Below are 23,446 nucleotides of genomic sequence, written 5' to 3'. Positions count from 1 at the left end.
AGTAACGCCAAACCATTCTCCAGTTGGTGTTATACTGCCCATCTCCAAAACATTTTGTCTAAAAATATTCTCCAACGATCATCTTCTTCCTTCCCTCATTTTTCAGTTCTCTTTTTTCTTGTCTTTTTTATCTTTCTTTTCTCAAAGACCTCTCACCCGACTCATTTTTCTCTTCCTTCTCTCCGTCGTCGTACCCTCTCCTTTCTCCCTCCCTTCTCTTTATCTCCCTTTCTCTCTTCCCTCGCGGGGCCCCACTAATTCTTTGTCGTCGCCACTCCTTGTTGGATGGTATATTTACTGGGGTTGTGGTGGGGATAAGAATCAATGGCGTGGTGATTTTGGTCGTGCTGAATATATTGTGCATGTTGCATCAAGAAGTAGGGGCGGCGCCGTGACGAGGAGGCCTACTATCTGCCTCCACCTCCTGGACCCAAAAGTAAAAGCTCTCTCTCTCTCTCTCTCTCTCTCTCTCTCTCTCTCTCTCTTTTTTTTTTTTTTTTTTTTTTTTTTTTTTTTTAATTTTTAATTTTTATTTATTTATTTTTATACCTAGAATAATATTTCTTGTTAATTGGCATATTTGAAAATGAGATTTGATTTCATTCTTGGTTTTCTGAGGTCTGACTGAACTCATCAATTCTAAAGTTTTTGTGTGTTTTCTCATTGTGATTTCGTTGGGTAGTCGAAGAAAGGATATTTTTGCCGGGAAGTTTTTAGTTTTGACCAAGTATTGTTGATTTCTTCGATTCGAGTTTATAGGTTTTCACCTCACATTTAAGTTTCTTTTGGTAATTTATTTGGTTTTGTTTATTTTTTATTTTTAGTTTTTGTTGACTCTATGATATTGGATCTGGCCGCATGCCTCGAAAATATTTTTAATGAAAACTAAGAGGATCTAATTTTTGTTTGCTTTCGCGACTGAAAATTAAAATTTTGAAAACTTTTCAAAATTTTTGTACTGTCAGAAGTTTTATAAAAATAAACACACATTTTGATATACTAGTTTTCATCTTAAAAGATCTCAAGTTTCTTCTTAAGTTTTCATCTCTCTAGATCTCACCTTATTTTAATATTGTTCCCTCCAATAATATATTTTAAATAAACAGTATATTGACATGAATACACATTGTAAAAAAGTAAAAATTGTACCAAACGTGCAACAAAATATTTGATTAAAAGAAAAAATATTTACACATAAGGTAAATAAATAAAGGAAGCATAAAAAAATTACAAAATTGGTAAATAAATAAACAAAGAAAGCAGGAAAAAAATTGACCAAATGATTTCTCTTAATAAAAGAAGAAGAAGAAGAAGAAGGAAGTAGCGAAAAAAAAAATTGTACCATTGGTAAATAAATAAACAAAGGAAGCAGAAAAAAAAATAAAATTGACCAAATGGTTAAAAAAAAGAAAGTAGCAAAAAGAAGAAAAAATTGCACTATTGGTAAATAAATAAACAAAGGAAGCAGCAAAAAAAAAAAAAAATTGACCAAATGGTTTAAAAAAAATTGAAGCGGCAAAAAAAAAAAAAATTGCACAATTGGTAAATAAATAAAAAAATAAAGCAGCAAAAAAAAAAAAAAAAAAACCAAATGGTTTCTCTCAATTAAAAAAAAAAAGAAGCAGTGAAAAAAAAATTTGCACCATTGGTAAATAAATAAACAAAGGAAACAACGAAAAAAAAAATTGACTAAGTGGTTTCTCTTGGTAAAAAAGAAAGAAAGGAAAGTAGCAAAGAAACAAATTGCACATTTGGTAAATAAAAAAATAAAGGAAGCAGCAAAAAAAAAAAATAAAAAAAAATTGACCAAATGGTTTCTCTCAACAAAAAATAAAAATAAAAAAAGGAAGTAGCAAAAAAAAAAAAATTGCACCATTGGTAAATAAAAAAACAAAGGAAACAGAAAAAAAAAGACCAAATAATTAAAAAAAAAAGAAGCAGGAAAAAAATAAAATTACACTATTGGTAAATAAATAAATAAATAAAATACTATAAAAAGTACTACAATTACTTGTAGGTCCTATCATATTATTAATTATAACAAAGTCAAACTAATCACATCTTATTTCTGAAAATAAATATATATTTTATCTCATCTCATCTCATCTCAATATATTTTAAAATGTTTTATTTTATTTTATCTGATCTCTGAAAACAAACGAGGAGACTTTTCTCATTCCCAGGTAGTTATAGGTTGACGTGCATGAGTGACACTTATTAATGTTTGGATAAAGATCTGGTTAATGTGTGTTTGTTATCTAGTTGGACATTTTTCAGCAATGACATTCCAAGCTGTTTTATTATCTTTCTCATCCAAAAGATGGCTTCTAATCAATCGCGTAGCAAAATTATTTAATTTTTCTTTATTGCTTTCCATGACAATAGCTGACTATTTCAAGCAATACTAATGCCTTTCTCCTAGTCCTACTCTTGTTTTCTATTACCATTTCTCAGTTGTGGAGCTTTGGAAATGGAAATGGCAAAAGATCTTCAATAATGCTTCACTTCATTCATATTATAGGCTGAAAAGAATAATCATTTTAAGTAGTTTTAAGTACAAATTAAGTTATTACTTAATATATGGAGTGTATTTGCAAAATTTAAAAAAAAAATTTTGAAAAAATTATTATTAAAATATATAATATTATATTATTATTTAAACTTTTAAATGTATACTCCATCGTTGATTAATATCTTTAATGATTTTAATTTTAATAAAAATTTTAATTTTTAGCCAAATTTTAGACTTGACAATGGCTATACCAATAATCTTAGGCTCTGTTTGGATTTGAAAAGTATTTCATTTTATCTCATCTTATCATTACAATTTTATTAAATTCTCATATAAAATATAATAAATAATTCATTTTTTTAAATTTTAAAACAATAATAATATTAAAAAATAATATTTTAATAATATTTTATTCAATTTTTATCTAAAATCATCTCATATCAAATCCAAACCAGTCCTAATAATATATATTTTGTGGTTCAAATAACCAAAAACTGTCTTATTGCATATTCAAATGATCACTTTCTGTCCAATGGCGCCCTCATTCAAATGGCCTTTTTATATTGCGAAAATTAAGGCCTCAATTGGTTATATGATGAGATGAGATAAAAATTTAAAGTTAAATAAAATAATATTAGAATATAATTTTTTAATATAAATTTTATTTTAAGATTTAAAAAAGTTGAATTATATATTATATTTTGTGTGGGAGTTTAAAAAAATTATAATAATTATATGAGATGAAATGATTTAGTTTTACGTAACTAAACATTTTAAGAAATATGACACTATCCTGACCATCGAATACAAATAGTGAAAGCATTTGTTGATTGATGGTTTAGGTACACTAAATACTAGTTTTGGTCTTTGAGTTTGTTAAGTATTCTGTAAAATACCTAACAACTTTTGGGTAAAAAGAATATTTAACCATTCCGAAAATTTATACCTTTATCCTTCAAAACACCATTAATTCTGCAACGTCCTCAAAATTATCAATCTTGTCATTTAATTCCCAATTAAAACATGTATTTTAATTTAATCAATCTTTTAATTTTTAATTGTTAAGATTATATCAGATTAGGGTTTGATTGGATATCGAATATGATTTTTTTTTTTTCGATATACAAGTAAACCATTAATGTGGAAGCCTGCCACGTTGGCTTATTTAAAAGTTTATTAGAATATAATGGACATTACAATAAATAATACGTTGCAGAACAGATTCCTTTATAATTTGCATAAGAGAATATGATTAGAGTCATAACCCTGATCTGATATAGACCATAGGTTTCTAAAATTATGATATGGGCCATGAGCCCAACGAACCCTGTGGGCTCACTCTCTTGTCCGAAAATTTTCCTTGATTTATTAAGATTACGTCAGGTGATATGGCCGAGCTAAGATTGGGTTCATTCAAAAAAAAAAAAAATTTAGCTAGGGTTTGGTGGCACTCACTCTTCCACTGGGTGTGTGTGTCTTTGTCCGTGTATAAAAGCTAGTCCATTTCTAACACAATTGGGTGCGGTGCCGCCATTGCTGCCCTGCCCTCTCCTTTTACTTTCTTACGCCATTTTTGTCGTCTCTGTCACACCGTGCGTCGTCGTGTCTCTGCGACACTTTATCCTCCTTATTCGCTAGGGAAAAAAAGCACACAAATTGCGATAATTTAACGAAAATTATAGAGAAAAAAAGAGAAGAGGGCAGAGATTTTTGGGAGAATTTACAGAATGGCTCAGGTACAAGTTCAGGCGCAGCCTCCGGTTTCAAACGCCGTGGTCAGCAACGGAGTGGGCCAGTTCGTGTCGACGTCATTGTACGTCGGAGATCTTGACCAGAACGTGACCGACACGCACCTCTTCGACGTGTTTAGTCAAGTTGGTCTGGTGGTTTCGGTCCGGGTCTGTAGGGACTTGAGCTCCCGACGCTCTCTCGGCTATGGTTACGTCAATTACAGCAACCCTCAAGAAGGTTGGTCCTTTTTTCTTTAATTTAACTGATTGGAATTTGTTATGATCTCCTAGGATCTATTTAAGTTTCTGACGTTAGATGAGAATTTTTCCTGAATAGGAATCTGTTTAAGTTTCTGACATTAGATGATAATGTTTCCTGAAATGAAATTTGATGTTTTAATTGTACAATCTATGGAGTTCGGTTATGAGATGTATTGAATGGCTCCAATCTGCTTCAGAACTCAGGCGCCGTAAGTTAAACGTTTCATGTTTGCCTCGATTGAAAACAATGTAATCTGCATTGCCTCTCTCAGTCCAGTTCCGAACATGTAGATGTCGAACGTGAATAGAAGCTCATCTCACGCCAACCCTACTCACTTCAACTAAGCAGTCATCCAAACTAGAGTGAAATTGCTCGATGAACTTTTTTTTTATCAACTAATCAGGGTTGGCTTTACGATTAGACATGTACCGATTATTTTTCTTTTTCTTTTTGTAAATTTTTGTTGTTGTTCACAGCGGCACGTGCATTGGATGCTTTGAATTTTACTCCTCTCAATGGCAAGCCAATCAGAATTATGTATTCTTATCGTGACCCTAGCATTCGTAAAAGTGGGGCAGGGAATATATTTATTAAGGTACTTTGATTTTATGATTTTGGTCGTTATGTACTTGGAAAACTGCTAATTTTGATGGATATATTCGTTATCTCACTTATCAAAATAAAAGAAAAATTAATGGATATATTTATTATCTCCATATGATTTGGTCTGATGTCTAAAATATCAAAAATTGAGTCTGATGTCTGGATTTTATATTTTTTAATGAAGAATTTGGACAAGGCCATTGATAACAAAGCACTACAAGAGACATTTTCAACATTTGGGAATATCTTATCTTGCAAGATAGAAACTGATCAGTCGGGTCAGTCAAAAGGATATGGTTATGTGCAATTTGATAATGAAGATTCTGCTAAAAATGCCATTGAAAAGCTGAATGGCATGCTATTGAATGACAAACAAGTTTTTGTTGGACCCTTTCTGCGCAAGCAGGAAAGAGATTCTACTTCAGATAGGAACAAATTCAACAATGTCTATGTGAAAAACTTTTCCGAATCCACTACTGAGGAAGAGCTGAAGGAAATCTTTGGTGATTTTGGAACTATTACCAGCGTTGTAGTTATGAGAGATGGAGATGGAAAATCCAAGTGTTTTGGATTTGTCAACTTTGAAAACTCTGATGACGCAGCTCGATCTGTTGAGGCCCTTAATGGGAAGAAGTTTGAAGATAAGGAGTGGTATGTTGGGAAAGCCCAGAAAAAATCTGAAAGAGAGGTTGAATTGAAAGGGGGAATCGAGCAAAATTTGAAGGAGAAGGTTGACAAATATGAAGGACTGAATTTATATGTTAAAAACCTAGATGATAGCATCACTGATGATAAGCTAAGGGAATTGTTCTCAGAATTTGGTACGATTACTTCATGCAAGGTTTGTATTGTCTCTTGATAATGAATTCAACATGTTCAATGTGGTTGGCGTTCTTCTTTGGTATTTGTAGCTGATCTCTGCCCCTTGCTTTTTGTTTAATAGGTCATGTGTGACCCTAATGGTATAAGTAGAGGATCAGGATTTGTAGCTTTCTCAAATGCTGAAGAATCATCTCGAGCTGTGAGTTGATTTTTCCGATAATCCCGCATATTCACTATTAACATTTTCTTTTGCTTTTGTTTCCTTGTTTCCAGTTTTTTTTTTTTGTATTTTTTTTTTAATGATATATTTTGTTCTCCTCTTTATTTGGTTGCAGCTCTCAGAGATGAATGGTAAAATGGTTTCCAGCAAACCACTGTATGTGGCACTTGCTCAACGTAGAGAAGATAGAAGAGCAAAGTTGCAGGTAGTTAATTTTATTCTCAATTTTTATTGTTGTTATTGATTGTTTAGTAACTCACATCCCATGTAGAATATTAGTCAAGCCTCAGGAAGCTATAGTAGTAAAAAGTCATTGGGAGATATTTGATAAACTTAAATAATGTTAATGGCACTAGCTTGTAGAGTTCTTACAGAAATGTTGTGCCCTTTTTTAGATAGGTAGAGTGGAAGGGGTGTGACAGATTTGTATTTATTTTTTGGGGAGGAAAATAACTTCAATCACAACCCAACGAAGCCAGGTCCTTTGCACTCTCTAATGAAGAGATGACATGTCAGCTTTTTTTATGGGAGAATTACAAAACACTTCCACACCGTATGATTTATATTTAAAATAAAAATCAAAAGAAATAAAAGAAAATTTTAGAACCACCCCTCCGGTGGCCAGACAACCCCTTTAGATGGTATAGATTTTTCTTTTCAAATTTGTTGATTTTTTAAATCTTGTATGTCTCATTTTTGTTAGAAAAAAATAAAAGAATCTTTTATTAGAGTGTAAATCTAGACTTTACAAATCCTGACCATAGATACTCTCTATCGCTAGACTAGCCCCTTTTGCTATATGGTTTTTGAATCGCAAATGATCACTGTTCATGTTACTTGTCTTTCATGTAGCCATAAGGTACTTTTAAGTTTTAATATCAAAAGTATGTTATTTTCCTCTTTTCAGGCACAGTTTTCACAAATTCGTCCTGCTGGAATGGCAATTCCGGTGGCCCCTCGAATGCCCTTGTATCCCCCGGGGGCTCCAGGTCTTGGACAGCAACTATTCTATGGTCAAGGCCCTCCTGCTATCATCCCTCCACAAGTAATTGTTTTTTTCCCTCAGCTAATTGCCCCCTTCATATGTTCCAATCTGGTTCTATGTTTATACTGGAAATCCATCAGACCTATTTGCTCTTCAAAGTATTGTCTGCTTGCTTGTTACTAGTTGATTATGTTATCACTCTGTTCTGTGTCAGTTTAAATATATTCATTTTTTTTATAGGTCAGTTTAAATATATTCATTAAACAGTACGTATAAAAAAATATATATATTCATTAAACAGCTCTGCAAGTTTTGACTCTTTCCATTTCAAATCAGAAGTCATTTAGTTACCATAATGTATTACTATTGCATTGGAAAGCCAGAATTTAAGATTGGCTTGTTTGCATACATAAAACGAATGTTAGGTTTCTTTTTCTGTTGCCTCCTTCATCTGTTGCAGTGGTACTGCCATGTTAATCCTCAGTACTTTTTATATACGTATATGTATGTATAATGGTGTAAATAAGCCTTTTGCATAATGGTGTAAATAAGCCTTAACCTTCTTATATTGAGAGTATTGTTACTTATTAAAAAAATATGGAGACAATTGTTCCTTGACCATGCTTTCCCTCTCTCCCTACATCTTTACATTGTTCTATGAGTTTGAGACACGTCCTGGTCACATTGTCATTATACATCTAAGGGCTTGTTTGGAAGATGGGATGGTTCATCTCATCCCATTCCATTTCATCTCATCTCATCTTATCTCATCTCCTTCCCAAACATCATTTAAAGGCAAACACTTTTCAATTTCAAATATTTAACTTTTTCATATAATCATTATCTAATTATTACAACTTTCTCAAGCTTCCAAATAAAACATAAAAAACAATTCAACCTTTTCAAATCCTAAAACAAAAATAATTTTAAAGAGTTATATTCTAAAAATATTTTAACTTTATAATATTTTTATTCAACTTTTTTTCTCCTTTCCCAAAATCCCATAAACATCATAATTCAAACATTTTCACTACTATTCACAAACCATTTCACTGCTATTTACAAATTTCTTATCTCATCTCATTCTCCAAGCATCCCATAAATCTCAGCAACTGATCTTCTTACTGTAAATATGTCAGCCTGGATTTGGGTATCAGCAGCAATTGGTTCCTGGGATGAGGCCAAACTTTTTTGTCCCAATGGTCCAACCAGGTCAGCAGAGCCAGCGTCCTGGTGGCAGACGGTCTGGAGCAGGGACAAGTCAACCAAATCAGCAAGCACTCCCACTAATGCAGCCACAGGTGGGGTAGCAATCTGTCATTTAGTTGTTCTAGTTTCTAATTTATTTCGAAAGAATCTATATTGAAACTATGTAGTGAGAACATTATTTTTATTTTTTATTGATGCTTGGTAACAGATGCTTCCTAGGGGACGTGCCTATCGTTACCCTCCTGGTCGTAACATGCCTGATGCTTCCTTTGCTGGTGTTTCTGGGGGCATGCTCTCTACTCCATATGACATGGGTGGAATGCCATTTACCTATGGCAACTGGGGCTTTGGCCACTGCACTTGCTAATGCAACACCCGAGAAGCAGAGGACTGTAAGTTTGCCTTTCCGAGTTCAATGCATCTGTAGAAATGCATATTTGGTCGGTACCATACATGTTACTTGATTAATTTTTCTTATTATTTAGATATTATGTTTGAAACCTGATTTTGAAACATTATTATTGTAAAAGTCACCATCATTCAAGCCATAATCTATTTATTATTTATTTTGCTGCATAGTTGCTGGGTGAAAATTTATACCCACTGGTGGACCAGTTGGAACATGAAAACGCTGCAAAGGTGACTGGCATGCTACTGGAGATGGACCAGACTGAGGTTTTGCATTTACTGGAATCACCGGAGGCCTTGAAAGTGAAGGTTGCTGAGGCCATGGAGGTGTTGAGGAATGTAAATCAGCAGCAGCAATTAAATACTCCAAATGATCGGATGGCCTCACTGTCGCTAAGTGACACCCTTGTTTCTTGAGTTTTGTAGGTGGGGTAGCCTGGCCAGGCTTTATTAGCACTATATTTAATATAAGTTATTTGTCTGCAGAGTTTCTTAAGAATAGAACCTGAATTTAATCGGCATTGAACTGTACATGTATGGTGGCTTAGAGTGGCATTGAACCGTGCATGTATGTTTCTTGAGTTTTGGGATCGTTTTGGATGCCTTTGATCAATACCTTCAAACTGTTGTCTGCTTTATGAAAGATGCTATTATTTTGGGCCCAAAAGCAATGAATGCGCCACCATCATTATGAATGATACTATCAAAACCAACTGCAGACCGATGCTCAGAACATCGCTCAGCCGATCAAGATTGATTGAAGAAAATAGTCACTGTTGTGTCTAGGACGTGATTAACATGTCTTTCCCTTGTTAATAATGACCATGTGTTTTCACAGTGCATTCGAGCAGGGTTGTTCGAATTGTTTTCCTCGGCATCTGACTAAGATTCTTTGATGGTGACGATGAATCTGTGCTTCTCTTGAGAGTTGCAACGAGGGTATGCCCCTACTAGGAGGTGGTGTACTGGTCATTTCACTTGTGTAGTGGTTGGATCAATTATCATTTGAAAATAAAAATTGCACTATCAAAAACACTATAGATTAGTCAGTTAGCTTACAAATGATTCCAAAATTAATTAAATACATCGATCCTAATACATCAAAACATCCACCTAGTTGAACCTAAAAAGCCTTGTACGAAAGTAATGTTTTGGATTCTCTAAACAAACCTCGGATTTTATATATGGTACTACTTAATTCAGTCAAGGTTGGTTATTACTTGGTTAAGAAGAAGATGGCTGCAAATTAAGCAATTCATGACGCCATTAAAAGACAGAAAAGTCACGCCAAAAGTAAAGGATCATATTCGAAAAAGAACTGTTACAAATACAAAAAATTATACAAAATAAATTTACAAAATGATATAATTTCATAAAATCCAAAGTCGCCCTAATTCTATTTATAATAGACATATGGCCGGCGCAAAGAATGAAATGCATGAGACAACAATTCCGTCACTACAACATCAAGAAGAGCGCTATTTACGAGGCATGTATTCAGAGTGACGACAAAAATAAATAAATAAACGCAAATGAAAGTAGCAAAACACAAACACATGATCATTAAGTACCAGCGGAATTGGTAAAGCTAATTCCACCTTTAATATATAAGAGCAAGGCAAAGATTATTGGGAGAATTTACGGAATATATGGCTCAGGTACATGATGATCAAGAAGATCAGGCGGTGCAACCTCCAGTTTCAAACGGCGTGGTCAGCAAGGGAGTGGACCGGCCGTACCAGCGGACGTTTTTGTACGTCGAAAATCTTGACCAGAACGTATTCGACGCGCACCTCTACGACTTGTTTATGCATGTGGGTATGCTGGATTCGGTCTGGGTCGAGGTCCGGAGGTCTCTCGGCTACGGGTACGTCAAATACAACGACAACCAAGACGGTAGGTAATTGGTCCTTTTTTTTTCGGTACTTTTAGTTTTAAACTGATTGGAATTTGTTATGATCAGCTAGCACGTACGCAGGAATACATCTATCCAAGTTTCTGAAACTAGTGGAGAATTTTTCCTCAGTTAACTTTGATCGATGTTTTAATTTTGCAATCTACGTACGGAGTTCGATCGGTTATGAGATCATGTATTGAATGTCTCCAATCTGCATGCTTCAGAACTCGACCGCCATAAGTAAAACGTTTCATATTTGCTTGGAATTTTCATAGATTGCAATCTGCATGTTAATTGCCTAGACGTACGTGTTAGTCCAATTCCGGACATGTGGATGTCGGACGTGAAAAGATCATGCTCATCTCTACACAACAGTGGTAGTACTACTTAATTCAATCAAGTAGTCATCCGAACTGAAGTCATGAAATTGCTACAAGAGTCATCCAAGCTGTGCCGATTATATAATTTTTTGTTTTTGAAAACTTTTGTTGTTGGTTACAGCGTTACGGGCATTTGCTACTTTGAATGATACTCCTCTTCTTGGCAAGCGGATCAGAATTATGTATTATCATGGTGTTGGGAGCTGTTCTGACACAGAGACAATTCTAAATAAAGGAGGGACAAAATTTAACGTGGTTCGGCAATTGCCTACGTCCACAGCTGCTGTAATTTCACTATAAAAATAATTTTTACAAAAAACTCTCTTGTAAACTCTCTGCTCACCCACTCTATTTTCTTCTTATTTTTCTCCCACACTCTACTCCATTCTGCACATTTAAGCTCTCCTATTTATAGGAGAGCAGAGTATTTACGGTGCAGCAATCTGCTGCAGAAACTAAGGGATGGGTGCCTAATAAAACAAAGGAGCAAACGGTGCATGGCTCACCGTTCACCATTTTGTCTCCATCTACAACAAGCTCCCACTTGGAGACAAATGAGTCTACATATCTTCATAGCAATTATCACAGCAACTTCAAGTCATGCCTTTAAGTACGAAGTCCAACTGAAGTTATACACAGCTTCAGTTTGTCAGCAGTAACTACTTTTGTGAACATGTCTGCTGGGTTCTCTGTTCCTCGAATCTTCTCAAGTATCAGCTGTCCACTATCGAGAAGAGATCGGATAAAATGGTATCGCAACTGTATGTGTTTTGTTCTGGAATGAAAGGCTGGATTCTTTGCAAGAAAAATAGCACTCTGACTATCACTGTGCAGAATGCCTTTTTCATTCTTCTTTCCCAATTCCTCCAAGAATGACTGCAACCAAACCATTTCCTTCCCTACTTCAGTTATAGCAACGTATTCTGCTTCTGTAGTTGAGAGAGCAACAATCTTCTGTAACTTAGAAGCCCACGATACAGCTGTACCACCCAGCGTATACACAAATCCAGTAGTACTTTTTCTGCTGTCAACGTCACCTGCTAAATCAGCATCTACATATCCCTGTAGTTTTAAACCTGCTTTTGTAAAGCATAGTGACGTATCTGAAGAGCCTTGTAGATATCTTAAAATCCACTTGACTGTTTCCCAATGCTGCTTTCCTGGATTACTCATGTACCTGCTCACAGCTCCCACTGCTTGTGCAATATCTGGCCTTGTATAGACCATGGCGTATATAAGACTACAAATAGCAGATGCATAGGGTATTCTGTTCATGCATTCTTGCTCTTCCTCCGTCTTTGGCGACTGATCCTTAGTTAGTCGAAAGTGACTAGCTAAGGGTGTGCTCACTGGTTTCGGCTTGTCCATGTTAAACCTTCTGAGCACCTTTTTTACATACTCCTCCTGCGAGAGCTTAAGAGAATCATTAGTCCTGTCTCTAATAATTCTCATACCAAGGATTTATTTTGCAGCACCCAAATCCTTCATCTCAAACCGCTTTGACAACTGCTTCTTCAGTTCATTGATTTCCTCGATGCTTGACCCTGCAACGAGCATATCATCCACATACAACAGTAGGATAATATAAGAGTTGTCAAAGTTCTTCATATAGCAACAATGGTCAGCCTGCAGTCTTGTAAATCCATTACTGCACATGAAGTTGTCAAACTTCCGGTACCATTGTCGTGGAGCTTGTTTTAGGCCATACAAGCTCTTCTTCAGTTTGTAAACTAGATTCTCTTTTCCCTTCACTGAGAATCCTTGTGGCTGGTGCATATAGATGTCTTCCTCCAAATCACCATGAAGGAATGCAGTCTTCACATCTAACTACTCAAGATGTAGATTCTCTGCAGCCACAATTGCCAACACTAGCCTGATCGTTGTCAATTTTACAACTGGAGAGAAAATGTCTGTGTAGTCGACACCTTCCTTTTGTTGAAACCCCTTCACGACCATTCTGGCTTTGTAGCGCTTGCTACCATTGTGCTCTTCCTTAATTCTGTACACCCATTTATTGTGCAAAGGCTTCTTGCCTTTTGGAAGCTTAGTTAGCTCCCATGTCTGATTTGATATCAGTGACTCCATCTCATCTTGCATGGCTTTTTCCCACTTGATTGAATCTTCTATTCGTAGAGCTTCATCATAACTTTCCGGTTCACCACTATCTGTTAGCAAGATGTAGTATAGAGATGGTGAGAACCGCTGTGGTGGCCTAATTGTTCTTGAAGATCTTCGAATAACAGTGAGTGGTGTACGTTGTTCGATCTGTGTATCATCATTTTCTTGATCCTCGTTCTGATCAGTGTTGACTCGAGTAACATCAAAGTCAACAACCTCAGGTTTCTTTGGCTGTTCCTCAGATTCAGCTTGTGACTTAGTTTTGTACATAATCTGCTCATTAAATATCACATTTCTACTTCTGATGATTTTGCGATTTTTATCATCCCAAAATCGATAGCCAAATTCTTCATCACCATAACCGCTGAAAAAATATTTTCTAGATTTGGCTTCTAACTTGTTACAATCAGTAGAATCTATGTAAACATATGATAAACAACCAAAAACTTTCAAATGGAAAAGATTTACCTTCTTTCTGCTCCAGACTTCCTCTAGTAGATCGAACTTTAAGGGAACTGAAGGTCCCCGATTAATCAAATAGGCTGCAGTATTAACTGCATCAGCCCAAAAACATTCAGGCAATCCTGAATTCAGCCTCATGCTTCTGACACGTTCGTTGAGAGTTCTGTTCATGCGTTCAGCTATGCCATTCTGCTGCGGTGTCCCGGGAATAGTCTTCTGAAATCTAATCCCATTTGCAGCACAGAATTCTTTGAACCCCCCGTCGATGTACTCTCCTCCATTGTCTGACCTCAGACATTTTAACTTCAAATCTGTTTCATTTTCAACCATGGCTCTCCACTTCTTGAAAGTATCAAATGTGTCATATTTATTTTTCAAAAAATAAACCCATACTTTCCTGCTTGAGTCATCAATAAATGAAACATAGTACCGCGATCCTCCAAGAGAAGCGACTGGGGATGGCCCCCACAAATATGTGTGCATCAACTCCAACTTTGTAGATTTTGGAGTTCTACCATTTTTCAAGAAACTAACTTTTTTCTGTTTTCCAAAAATGCAACCTTCACACATGTCGAAATCAGTTGATTCCAACTTTGGTAACTTCCCCTTGGATAATAGTACTTTCATTCATTTCTCACTCATGTGACCAAACCTTTGATGCCATAGGTTGGCATTTGCATCAGCAATTGCAACAGTATCTCTAATGCTTGAAGTCATGTATAGAGTACCTGTTTTTGTGCCTCGAGCTACTACCATAGCTCCTCTTGTTATCTTCCACGTGCCACCGGTAAATAGTACCGAATGCCCATCAGCATCAAGTTGTCCTACAGAAATCAAGTTCCTCATGAGTTTGGAAACATGTCGCACCTTCTGTAGCAACCATGCACTTCCATTGGGCAGATTGATTGGTACATCTCTCATGCCTTCGATTTCCAACGCTTTACCATCTGCTAAGTACACCTTCTCGAAATCACCAGTGACATAATTCTGCATGATTTCTCGGTGTGCTGTAGTGTGGAACGAGACTCCTGAATCTAACACCCAAGATTCAATTTGGTTGTCGACTGAAAGGAGTAAGGCATCTCAGAGATCTTTTGTTGTGGCATTAGCAGAGTCATGCTCATTCTTCTTCTTTGCCTCATTGCAATTATTTTTGAAGTGGCCAATCTTGCCACAATTCCAGCACTGTACTTGTTTTCCGGACCTAGATTTACTTCTGCCTCTTCGGGACTTTGACCTGCTCCGATTTGAACTTCTACTAGTTCCTCTACCTCTCGTCTCGAGGTTTAAGGCAGAATTGGAAATTGATGCTTCTCCTGTATCTCTTCTGCGAACTTCCTCGCTAAGAATATGGTCCCGGATATCTTGATACTTCATCTTTGTTTTACCATAAGAATTGCTAACAGCTGTTCTCATGGCCTCCCAGCTTTTTGGCAACTGAGCTAGAGCAATCAGTGCACGTACTTCATCATCAAATTCAATCCCCACTGAAGCTAATTGATTGATGATGGTGTTGAACTCATTCAGATGCTGAATAACTGGAGTTCCTTCTGCCATTCTCAAGTAGAATAGCTTGTACATCAAATGCACTTTGTTATTGGCTGATGGCTGCTCGTACATGTCTGATAGAGCTTTCATCAAATCTGCCGTGGTCTTTTCCTTTCCCACATTGTGTGCAACTGATCTTGACAGTGTTAGTCGAATGACTCCCAACACTTGTCTATCAAGGAAACTCCAATCTTCATTGCTCATGTCATCTGGCTTTCTTCCTAGGAGTGGAAGATGTAGTTTCTTCCCATAGAGATAATCCTCTATCTGCATTCTCCAGTAGGCAAAGTCTGTACCGTCAAATTTCTCGATACCAACACCTTTAGCTTCTTCTCCAGCCATAACTTTACAAATGAGTTCAAATTTAAACAAACAAATATCACCGTTGCGTCCGAAACACTCGAATTAGCTGGAAACGAGTCCAGAATGATCCAAATAGTTTGTTAGCACTATTTGATCATCGCGATGGAACTCCAACTGGCGTGATCTAGCCCAAAATGATCTGCAACACGTGGATGGTTCAGATCCAATGTACTGATGCCGAATCTCAAAATTTCGACCGTATGGATGAGTCCGGAATGATCCAAATAGTTGGAAAGCACTATTTGATCGTCGAAATCGGACTCCGAATGGCTTAGATCTAGCCGAAAACAGATCTGAAAAATGGACGGTCCTAATTTGTCTGGCGCGTGGGATACACGCGCTGCACAGTGCGCGTGGGCAAACGCGTGGGCGCATGTAATACATGCGCTATAGTACTGTGTGCGCGTGGGGAGAGCGAGGCGTGTGTGACACACGCACTGAACCTCTCTAGGGCGCGTGGGGGCTCGTGGGCGCGTGTCCTTCACGTGTCTTCAACCTCTAGAGCGCGTGTAGGCGCGTGCGCGGGTGTGGTGCACGCGTCTTCAACATCCGGAGCGCGTGGGGGAGCGTGGATTGCAGCAAATGCACGCGCCGATCTTCTAGGGGCGCGTGTAGGCTCGTTCGACCTCCGTTTTCGATTCCGTTTGTGGCAACGGATTCGTCTCGACGCGAGGAACACTGTGGAGTTGTCAAAAATTAATTTTGAACAACTTGAATTTTTGGACAGCTCGAACCAGTGCTCTGATATCAGTTGTTGGGAGCTGTTCTGACATAGAGACGATTCTAAATAAAGGAGGGATGAAATTTAACGTGGTTCGGCAATTGCCTACGTCCACAGCTGCTGTAATTTCACTATGAAAATAATTTTTACAAAAAACTCTCTTGTAAACTCTCTACTCACCCACTCTGTTTTCTTCTTATTTTTCTCCCACACTCTATTCCATTCTGCACATTTAAGTTCTCCTATTTATAGGAGAGCAGAGCATTTATGGTGCAGCAATCTGCTGCAGAAACTAAGGGGTGGGTGCCTAATAAAACAAAGGAGCAAACGGTGCATGGCTTACCGTTCACCATTTTGTCTCCATCTGCAACACATGGCCTTGAAAGATGGGCAGTGAATATCTTTGTTAAGGTACTCTGATTTTATAATTTAATTAATTTGGTCGTTATGTTGCAGTACTTAGCACCCTGCTAATTTTAATAGGTATATTCATTATCTCTAATATGACTTATCAATCTGATCATGTCTGTATTCTATATATATATATTATGAAGAATTCGGATGAGGCCATTTACAACACAGCACTGCATGACACATTTTCAACATTTGGGAATATCTTATCTTGCAAGATAGAAACTGATCTGTGGGGTCAGTTAAAAGGATCATATGGTTACTTACAATTTGATAATTGATACTGAAGATTCTGCTAAAAATGCTATTGAAAAGCTGAATGGCATGCTATTGAAGGACAAACAAGTTTTTGTTAGACCCTTTCTACGTAAGTACGAAAGAGATTCTGCTTCAGATAGGAACAGATTTAACAATGTCTATGTGAAAAATCTTTCTGAATCGACAACTGAGGAAGAGCTGAAGGAAGTCTTTGGTGATTTTGGAACTATTACCAGCGTTGTAGTTATGAGAGATGAAGATGGAAAATCCAAGTGTTTTGAATTTGTCAACTTGGAAGACTCTGAGGATGCAGCTCGATCTGTTGAGGCCCTTAATGGGAAGAAGTTTGAAGCTAAGGAGTGGTATGTTGGGAATGCCCAGAAAAAGTCTGAAAGAGGGACTTATTTGAAAGGGGGAATCGAGCAAAAGTACTTGCAGGAGAAGGTTGACAACGTAGATGTTAACAAAGGACTCAATTTATTTGTTAAAAACCTAGATGATAGCATCAGTACTGATGATAAGCTAAGCGAATTGTTCTCAGAATTCGGTACGATTACTTCATGCAAGGTTTGTATTAATTGTGCATCGATCCCTAGTCTTGGTAATGAATTCAACATCATGCACATGCAAATAATGTGGTTGGAGCAGTTCTTTTGTATCTGTAGCTGATCTCTGTCTCTTGCTTTTTGTTTAATATAGATCTTGTGTGACTATAATGGTATAATTAGACGATCGAGATTTGTTGCTTTCTCGACTGCTGAAGAATCGTCTCGAGCTGTGAGTTGATATTCTCGACAAATATCATTCATTTTCACTATAATCATTTTCCTTTTGCTCTTGTTTCCAACTTGTGTGTACTTTCTTTTTCTTTTTGTATTTTTGGTTAATTAATGATTATGTTTTTTTTGCTCTTGTTTCCGGTCTTTTTTTTTTTTTTGGTAGCAGCTCTTGGAAATGAATGGCAAAACGGTTGTCAGCAAAGCACTGTATGTGGCACTTACACAACATAGAGAAGATGGAAGTGCAAAGTTGCAGGTAGTTATTTTAGTTTTTAATTGTTATTGTTGTTTTTTCATTAATGTTTAGTAACTCACATTCCATTGAACCCAGTACATGACCTACTCATCAGCCCCTTTGAGGGTGGAAGGACTAGCTACCATTAGAACAAAGGGCGACAAGGAATATTAATCAAAAGCCCCAAGAGCATGATATATATAATACAAGAAAAATGAGCATTTGTGACAATTATTTGTCATGAGAATGATTATTTGTTATGAAAACTAATTCATTTTGACAAAAAATAATTATTTTCGCAAGAAATGACTAGTTACAAATTATAGCCATATATATATATTGATAAATGATGTTAATGTGTGCATGGCACTAGCTTGTAGTGCTATAAAGGTAAAGTACTGGAAGGTGTAAGTGAAAGAAAAGGAAAATGATGGAAGAGGAATTTCTACTTTATTCACCATGAATCGAATGAATGAAAATGTACAAAGAACCAAAAAATATATACACAGCAGTGATTGCTACCTCCATAACAGAATCTGCCACCCCAATACTAACAAGAAAATAACAGAACCAATTACAATTGTACAACACAGCAAGTGAGATAAAATAGAAAAGAAAAGAAGATTCCAAGTTAATCTGGTCTATCCTTATGCGTCTGATTCAGAGTGAGTGAACGACATGTAGGAGGAGAGGCTTCTTCTGGATGAACACGACAAGTAGTTGGAGGAAGATGACATGTAGCCTTTGTCTCATCAGAATGACTTGTAGCATTGTCAGCAACAGAAACAGGATGCTGCAATACCCCCCACAAGATGAAGAATAGAAGTTTACTATTCCCATCTTGAGCAAGGGAGATTGAAGAATTGTGGAAGGTAAAGCCTTGGTGAGAAGATCAACAAGTTGTAAATGGCTAGAAACATGAGAGGTGGAAATGAAACCATCCACGATCTTATCTCAAATTAGATGACAATCTAACTTGATATGTTTTGTATGCTCATGAAAAATTAGATTTGCAGTGATGTGAATGGCTGCTTGATTATCACAGAAAAGATGAGCAACTTGAGGATGGGGAACTTGAAGATCTACAAGTAAAAACTTGAGCCAAGTGATTTTAGCACATGTTGCTACCATGGACCTGTACTTGGCTTCTGCTGAAGACCTTGAAACTACTGTTTGCTTTTTATATTTCCATGAAATAAGTGAATTTCCAAGTAGAATGCAGTAGCCTGTTACTGACTGATGGGTGTCAGGGCAATAAGCCCAGTCAGAGTCACAGTATGCAACTAATTGCGAGCAGCAAGAAAAAGTCCTTGACCAGGAGCTGCATTAAGGTACCTCAAAACCTTGTGAGCAGCAGCCATATGTGCAGTAGTTGGCTTGGACATAAACTAGCTGAGTGTGTGAACTGCAAAATTGAGTTTGGGATGAGTTATGGTCAAGTATGGAAGCCTTCCAACTAGTCTTTGATAAGTAGAGGGGTCCTGCAATTCAAGGCCAGAATCTTTGCTAAGCTTTAAATTTTGGTCCATTAGAACCTTGACTGGTTTAAATCCCAAAGTGCCAGAATCTGCAAGGATCTCTAATGCATACTTGTGTTGAGAAATATGGATCCCTTTAGAAGTTCTAGTCACCTCAATGCCAAGGAAAAACTGAAGAGGACCAAAATATTTGATCTTGAAATTAGCATTGAGAAAATCCTTGAGTGTAGCTATAGAGTCAAGAGAATTAGTGGTCATCAAAATATCATCAACATATACTAAGAGAGCTGTAAAAGAATTGTCAATGGCCTTAGTAAATAAGCTGTAATTTGCATTGGATTGGGAAAAGCCAAAATCTAACAAACAAGCAGTGAGTTTGGCATACCACTGTCGTAAGGCTTGTTTTAAGCCATAAATACTCTTCTGAAGTTTGTAAACTTGGCCAGGATTACCAGGGTATACCCTGGTGGTTTGGTCATAAAAATTTCTTCCTTTAAGTCATCATGAAGGAAGGCATTATTTACATTGAATTGATGTAAATGCCATCCATGAATGGTAGCTATAGACAAAAGACAACGAATAGTCACCATCTTAGCCACGGGTGAGAATGTCTCAGTGTAGTTAATCCCCTCTTGTTGGGTGTAATCCTTACCCACCAATTGTGCCTTCAACCCTTCTATACTACCATCGGAGTTACGCTTTATTTTATACACATACTTGCAAGCTATAGGTTCTTTACCAAGGGGAAGATCTGAAAGTACCCAAGTTTTGTTTTGTTTCAAAGCATGCAACTCAGCATCCATGGCTATGCACCAGTTGGGATCTTTAACTGTTTGAGAATAGGATGTTGGCTCACAAATAGTGGAAAGTGATGAAGAAAAGGCTTGAAAGGCTGGAGGGAAATGTTCATAAGTCAAGTAATCATGTAAAGTGTATAGACAAGTAGAAGGAACAGAATTTACCTAAGCCAGAGATTGTGATGTTGAAGCCAAAACAGTCTGTTGACAGTGGAGGTCATGTAGGTAGGTAGGCGCATTTTGAGTCTTGGTTGACCTTCAAATATGAGGTGGAAGAGAAGTGAAAACATGTCAAAATTAGTGACAAGTTGTGGTGAAGGAGAATTATGTGAGGATGGACTTGTGGGCATTTCAACTGTATGTGGTTTTGAAGGAGAAGTACATAAGGGTGGACTCGTGGGTAGGACAATAAGTGAGTTAGTTGGAGTTGGATCAATATCAGGTGGTGATGAAGCAGGAAAGAAAGAGGAAAAATCAAATGAATTTGGTGTAGAAGCAGTAAAAACAGGTGGAGGTTGAGGGATAGAAGTGGGAAGATCAGATTCAGGAGTGTTAAGAAAAAGAAAAATTCCTTCATGAAAAACAACATCCCTAGAAACAAAAGTGGTATGAGACTCTAGATCAAGTAGTTTATATCCCTTAACTCCGAAAGGATAGCCTAGGAAAATGCATTTTTTGCCTCTTGGATCAAACTTTTTACACCCATGGGACAAAGTAGTTCCAAAACACAAGCATCCAAAAATTTTGAGGTGATGGTATGCAGGTTTAGTGGAGAATAAAATCTCATATGGAGTTTTGTTTTCAAGAAGAGGGGTGGGAGTTCAGTTAATAAGGTAGAAAGTTGTCAAAATGCAATCATTCCAAAAATGTAAGGGTAGGCCTGACTGAAAACACAATGCTCTTGCAACATTGAGAATGTGTTGATGCTTTCTCTCAACAATACTATTTTGTTGAGGTATCTCAACACAAGAGCGTTGGTGAATGATGCCTTTTTGATTAAAAAACTTAGTCATTTTGAACTCAGCTCCATTATCACTTTGAATCATTTTTATTTTAGTGTCAAATCGAGTTGCTGTCATGTTGTAAAAAGATTCAATACAAGCCCTTGTTTATGATTTTGCATGCAGTAAATAAACCCAAGTGGTTCGTGAAAAATCATCAACAAGAGTCCGAAAATACTTGGTTTCATCATAAGCAGGTATTGAACATGGTCCCCACATGCACTAAATGAAAAATGGAAGGAGATTTGTGATGGCTGATAGGAAAAGAATTTCTGTGTTGCTTAGCGATTGGACAAATTGAACAAGGAGAGATTTTATTTGCATTGAAATTGTCTTTTACATTTGGATCATCAATCAAGACTAGTCTAGAATTTGAAATATGACCAAGGCTACAATGCCAAAGGTTAGAACTATTACTACTAGTCATGACAGAAGTAGCAAAAGGTTTGGAATTAAAAGATAAAGAAGATAAAGCTTTTGTAAAATCATTTGGAGGAACAACCACTGGCAAAAGATGATACAAGCTGCCTTTGACTTCAGCCATCCCAATCGTGATCTAGGTGGAAAGGTCCTGGATGAAAAAATGGTTAGGCAAGAAAACCAAACAGTAGGAAAGAGATTCTGTTAGTCTTTTAACTAAAATTAAATTGAAACAAAAGGAAGGCACACATAAAGCATCCTTTAGCAGGATGTTATCAGTGACTTGCACATTTCCTAAATGACTTGCACATTTCCTAAATGATTAACAGGGATAGAAGTTCCATTTGGAAGCTTAACAGAATATGAAACCTTGGTTGTAACAGAGGAAAAGAAGGTGGTACTACAGATCATATGATCTGTTGCACCTAAGTCTATGATCCAAGGTATATCAATATGATCAACAAATTTATGAGCAAAAGAAGAAAGGGCAAGAGGGATACTAGAGATCTTGGAAGCTTTTGGCTTAATTGTGATAGGTTGATGGACAACCTAAGCCTAGTTCACAAAGGGGCAAGCAGTCGCAGTATCCTTGACTTGAAGCAAAGCCGTGCTTTGGTGAAACTTACTTGGTTTTCATTAATTTCCTCCTAGTTAGAATCTAATGACAAGCTGACTTGATTGACAGAAGGTCCAACATTTTTACCCTTGTAAAATTTATGGCCTGGAGGGCATTCATGCAATTTATAATTCCTTTCAACTACATGACCAGTTTGCTTACAATGGGAACAGCTAGGTACTTGTGGATTCTCTCCTTTAAAACAAGTCTCAAGGGTATGGCCCTGTATGCGGCAATGGGTACAATATGGCATGTCTCTCTTAGTAGTAGCAGGTGATTTGGTATTGGTTTTGAAAGAGTTATAGGATGTGTTTGTGACTAAAGCCATAGACTCAGGATTTGGGAAATCAGATATGATCTTGTGCTATTGTTCTTGCTACTGTTTAAGGTAGGGCTGTGCTCCGATTCAGACGGAGTCAGAATCGGAATTTCGACTTCCGATTCTGACTTTTGTCAGAGTCGAAATCGAGCTCCGATTCCGATTTCAAGAGGAATCGGAGTTCGATTCTAATTTTGAACAGAATTTCGACTTTCAAAATCCGAACGGAATTCGGAATTCCAATTACTGTCGGTAGTCAGATTTCTGATCGGGGCCAGAATTCCAACTTCCGACTTTAATTCCGACTTGTAGTGGTTGATACGTTTTATCTTCTAATAAATTTATTTTATCCTTATTTAATAAAAACTCTCACTTTATATATAAATTATTCTTGTTTAGTATTTCTCAATTAAACAAATAGGAATTATTTTATTGAATGGAATTTGAATATGTATTAAGTATTTTCTACTCTATTAATATTTATCTTTTTTTTTTTGAATGTGATAGTGATGCTAGTTTAGTACTTGAAAGGTGAAACTTTAGTTTTTATTAATTTGAGGTATTTTTGTATAGATTTTATTGTTATTTTCAATTTTCTTGAAATATATAAAAGCTTGAACACGTTAAATTGTATAATTAATTAATTAATTAATTAATTTTCTTGGTATAACGAGTATTAGGGACAATATTTTCAATGCAAAAGGTCAAATATGTTTGAGCACGTTAGATTGCATAATTAATTATTATACATAATTCAGAAAGTCCTAAACAATTAATAATAGGAATAACAGCCTATTTCAAAATTTGATTAAACAGTTCATAAGAATAAATATTTTGATTCAACCAAAATAAAAAACATCCTTTGCACTTTGCAGTATCGTACTTGGTCATT

General features: G+C 36.5%; 1 protein-coding gene and 1 pseudogene across 2 annotated transcripts; both read left to right on the top strand.

Annotated features, from left to right (window-relative positions):
• The first annotated feature begins 3,945 nt into the window (after positions 1-3,945).
• Positions 3,946-9,418, top strand: LOC122296213 (annotated as a pseudogene). The gene is made up of 9 exons (XR_006238426.1): positions 3,946-4,480; positions 4,981-5,099; positions 5,292-5,948; positions 6,051-6,128; positions 6,265-6,354; positions 7,057-7,194; positions 8,274-8,435; positions 8,552-8,735; positions 8,923-9,418. The product of XR_006238426.1 is annotated as a polyadenylate-binding protein 2-like (transcript).
• An 864-nt stretch (positions 9,419-10,282) lies between these two features.
• LOC122301591 (polyadenylate-binding protein 8-like) lies at positions 10,283-17,995 on the top strand. The gene is made up of 5 exons (XM_043113000.1): positions 10,283-10,647; positions 11,150-11,233; positions 16,941-17,476; positions 17,609-17,686; positions 17,855-17,995. The coding sequence occupies exons 1-5, from the start codon at positions 10,401-10,403 to the stop codon at positions 17,993-17,995; spliced, it is 1,086 nt and encodes a 361-aa protein (XP_042968934.1). The 5' UTR covers positions 10,283-10,400.
• The last annotated feature ends 5,451 nt before the right edge of the window (positions 17,996-23,446 follow it).

The sequence above is a fragment of the Carya illinoinensis genome, chromosome 2 (assembly GCF_018687715.1).
Source record: "Carya illinoinensis cultivar Pawnee chromosome 2, C.illinoinensisPawnee_v1, whole genome shotgun sequence".
Taxonomy (NCBI): Eukaryota; Viridiplantae; Streptophyta; class Magnoliopsida; order Fagales; family Juglandaceae; genus Carya; species Carya illinoinensis.
Note: the sequence above shows the minus strand (reverse complement) of the source record. Positions and strands in the feature narration are given on the sequence as shown.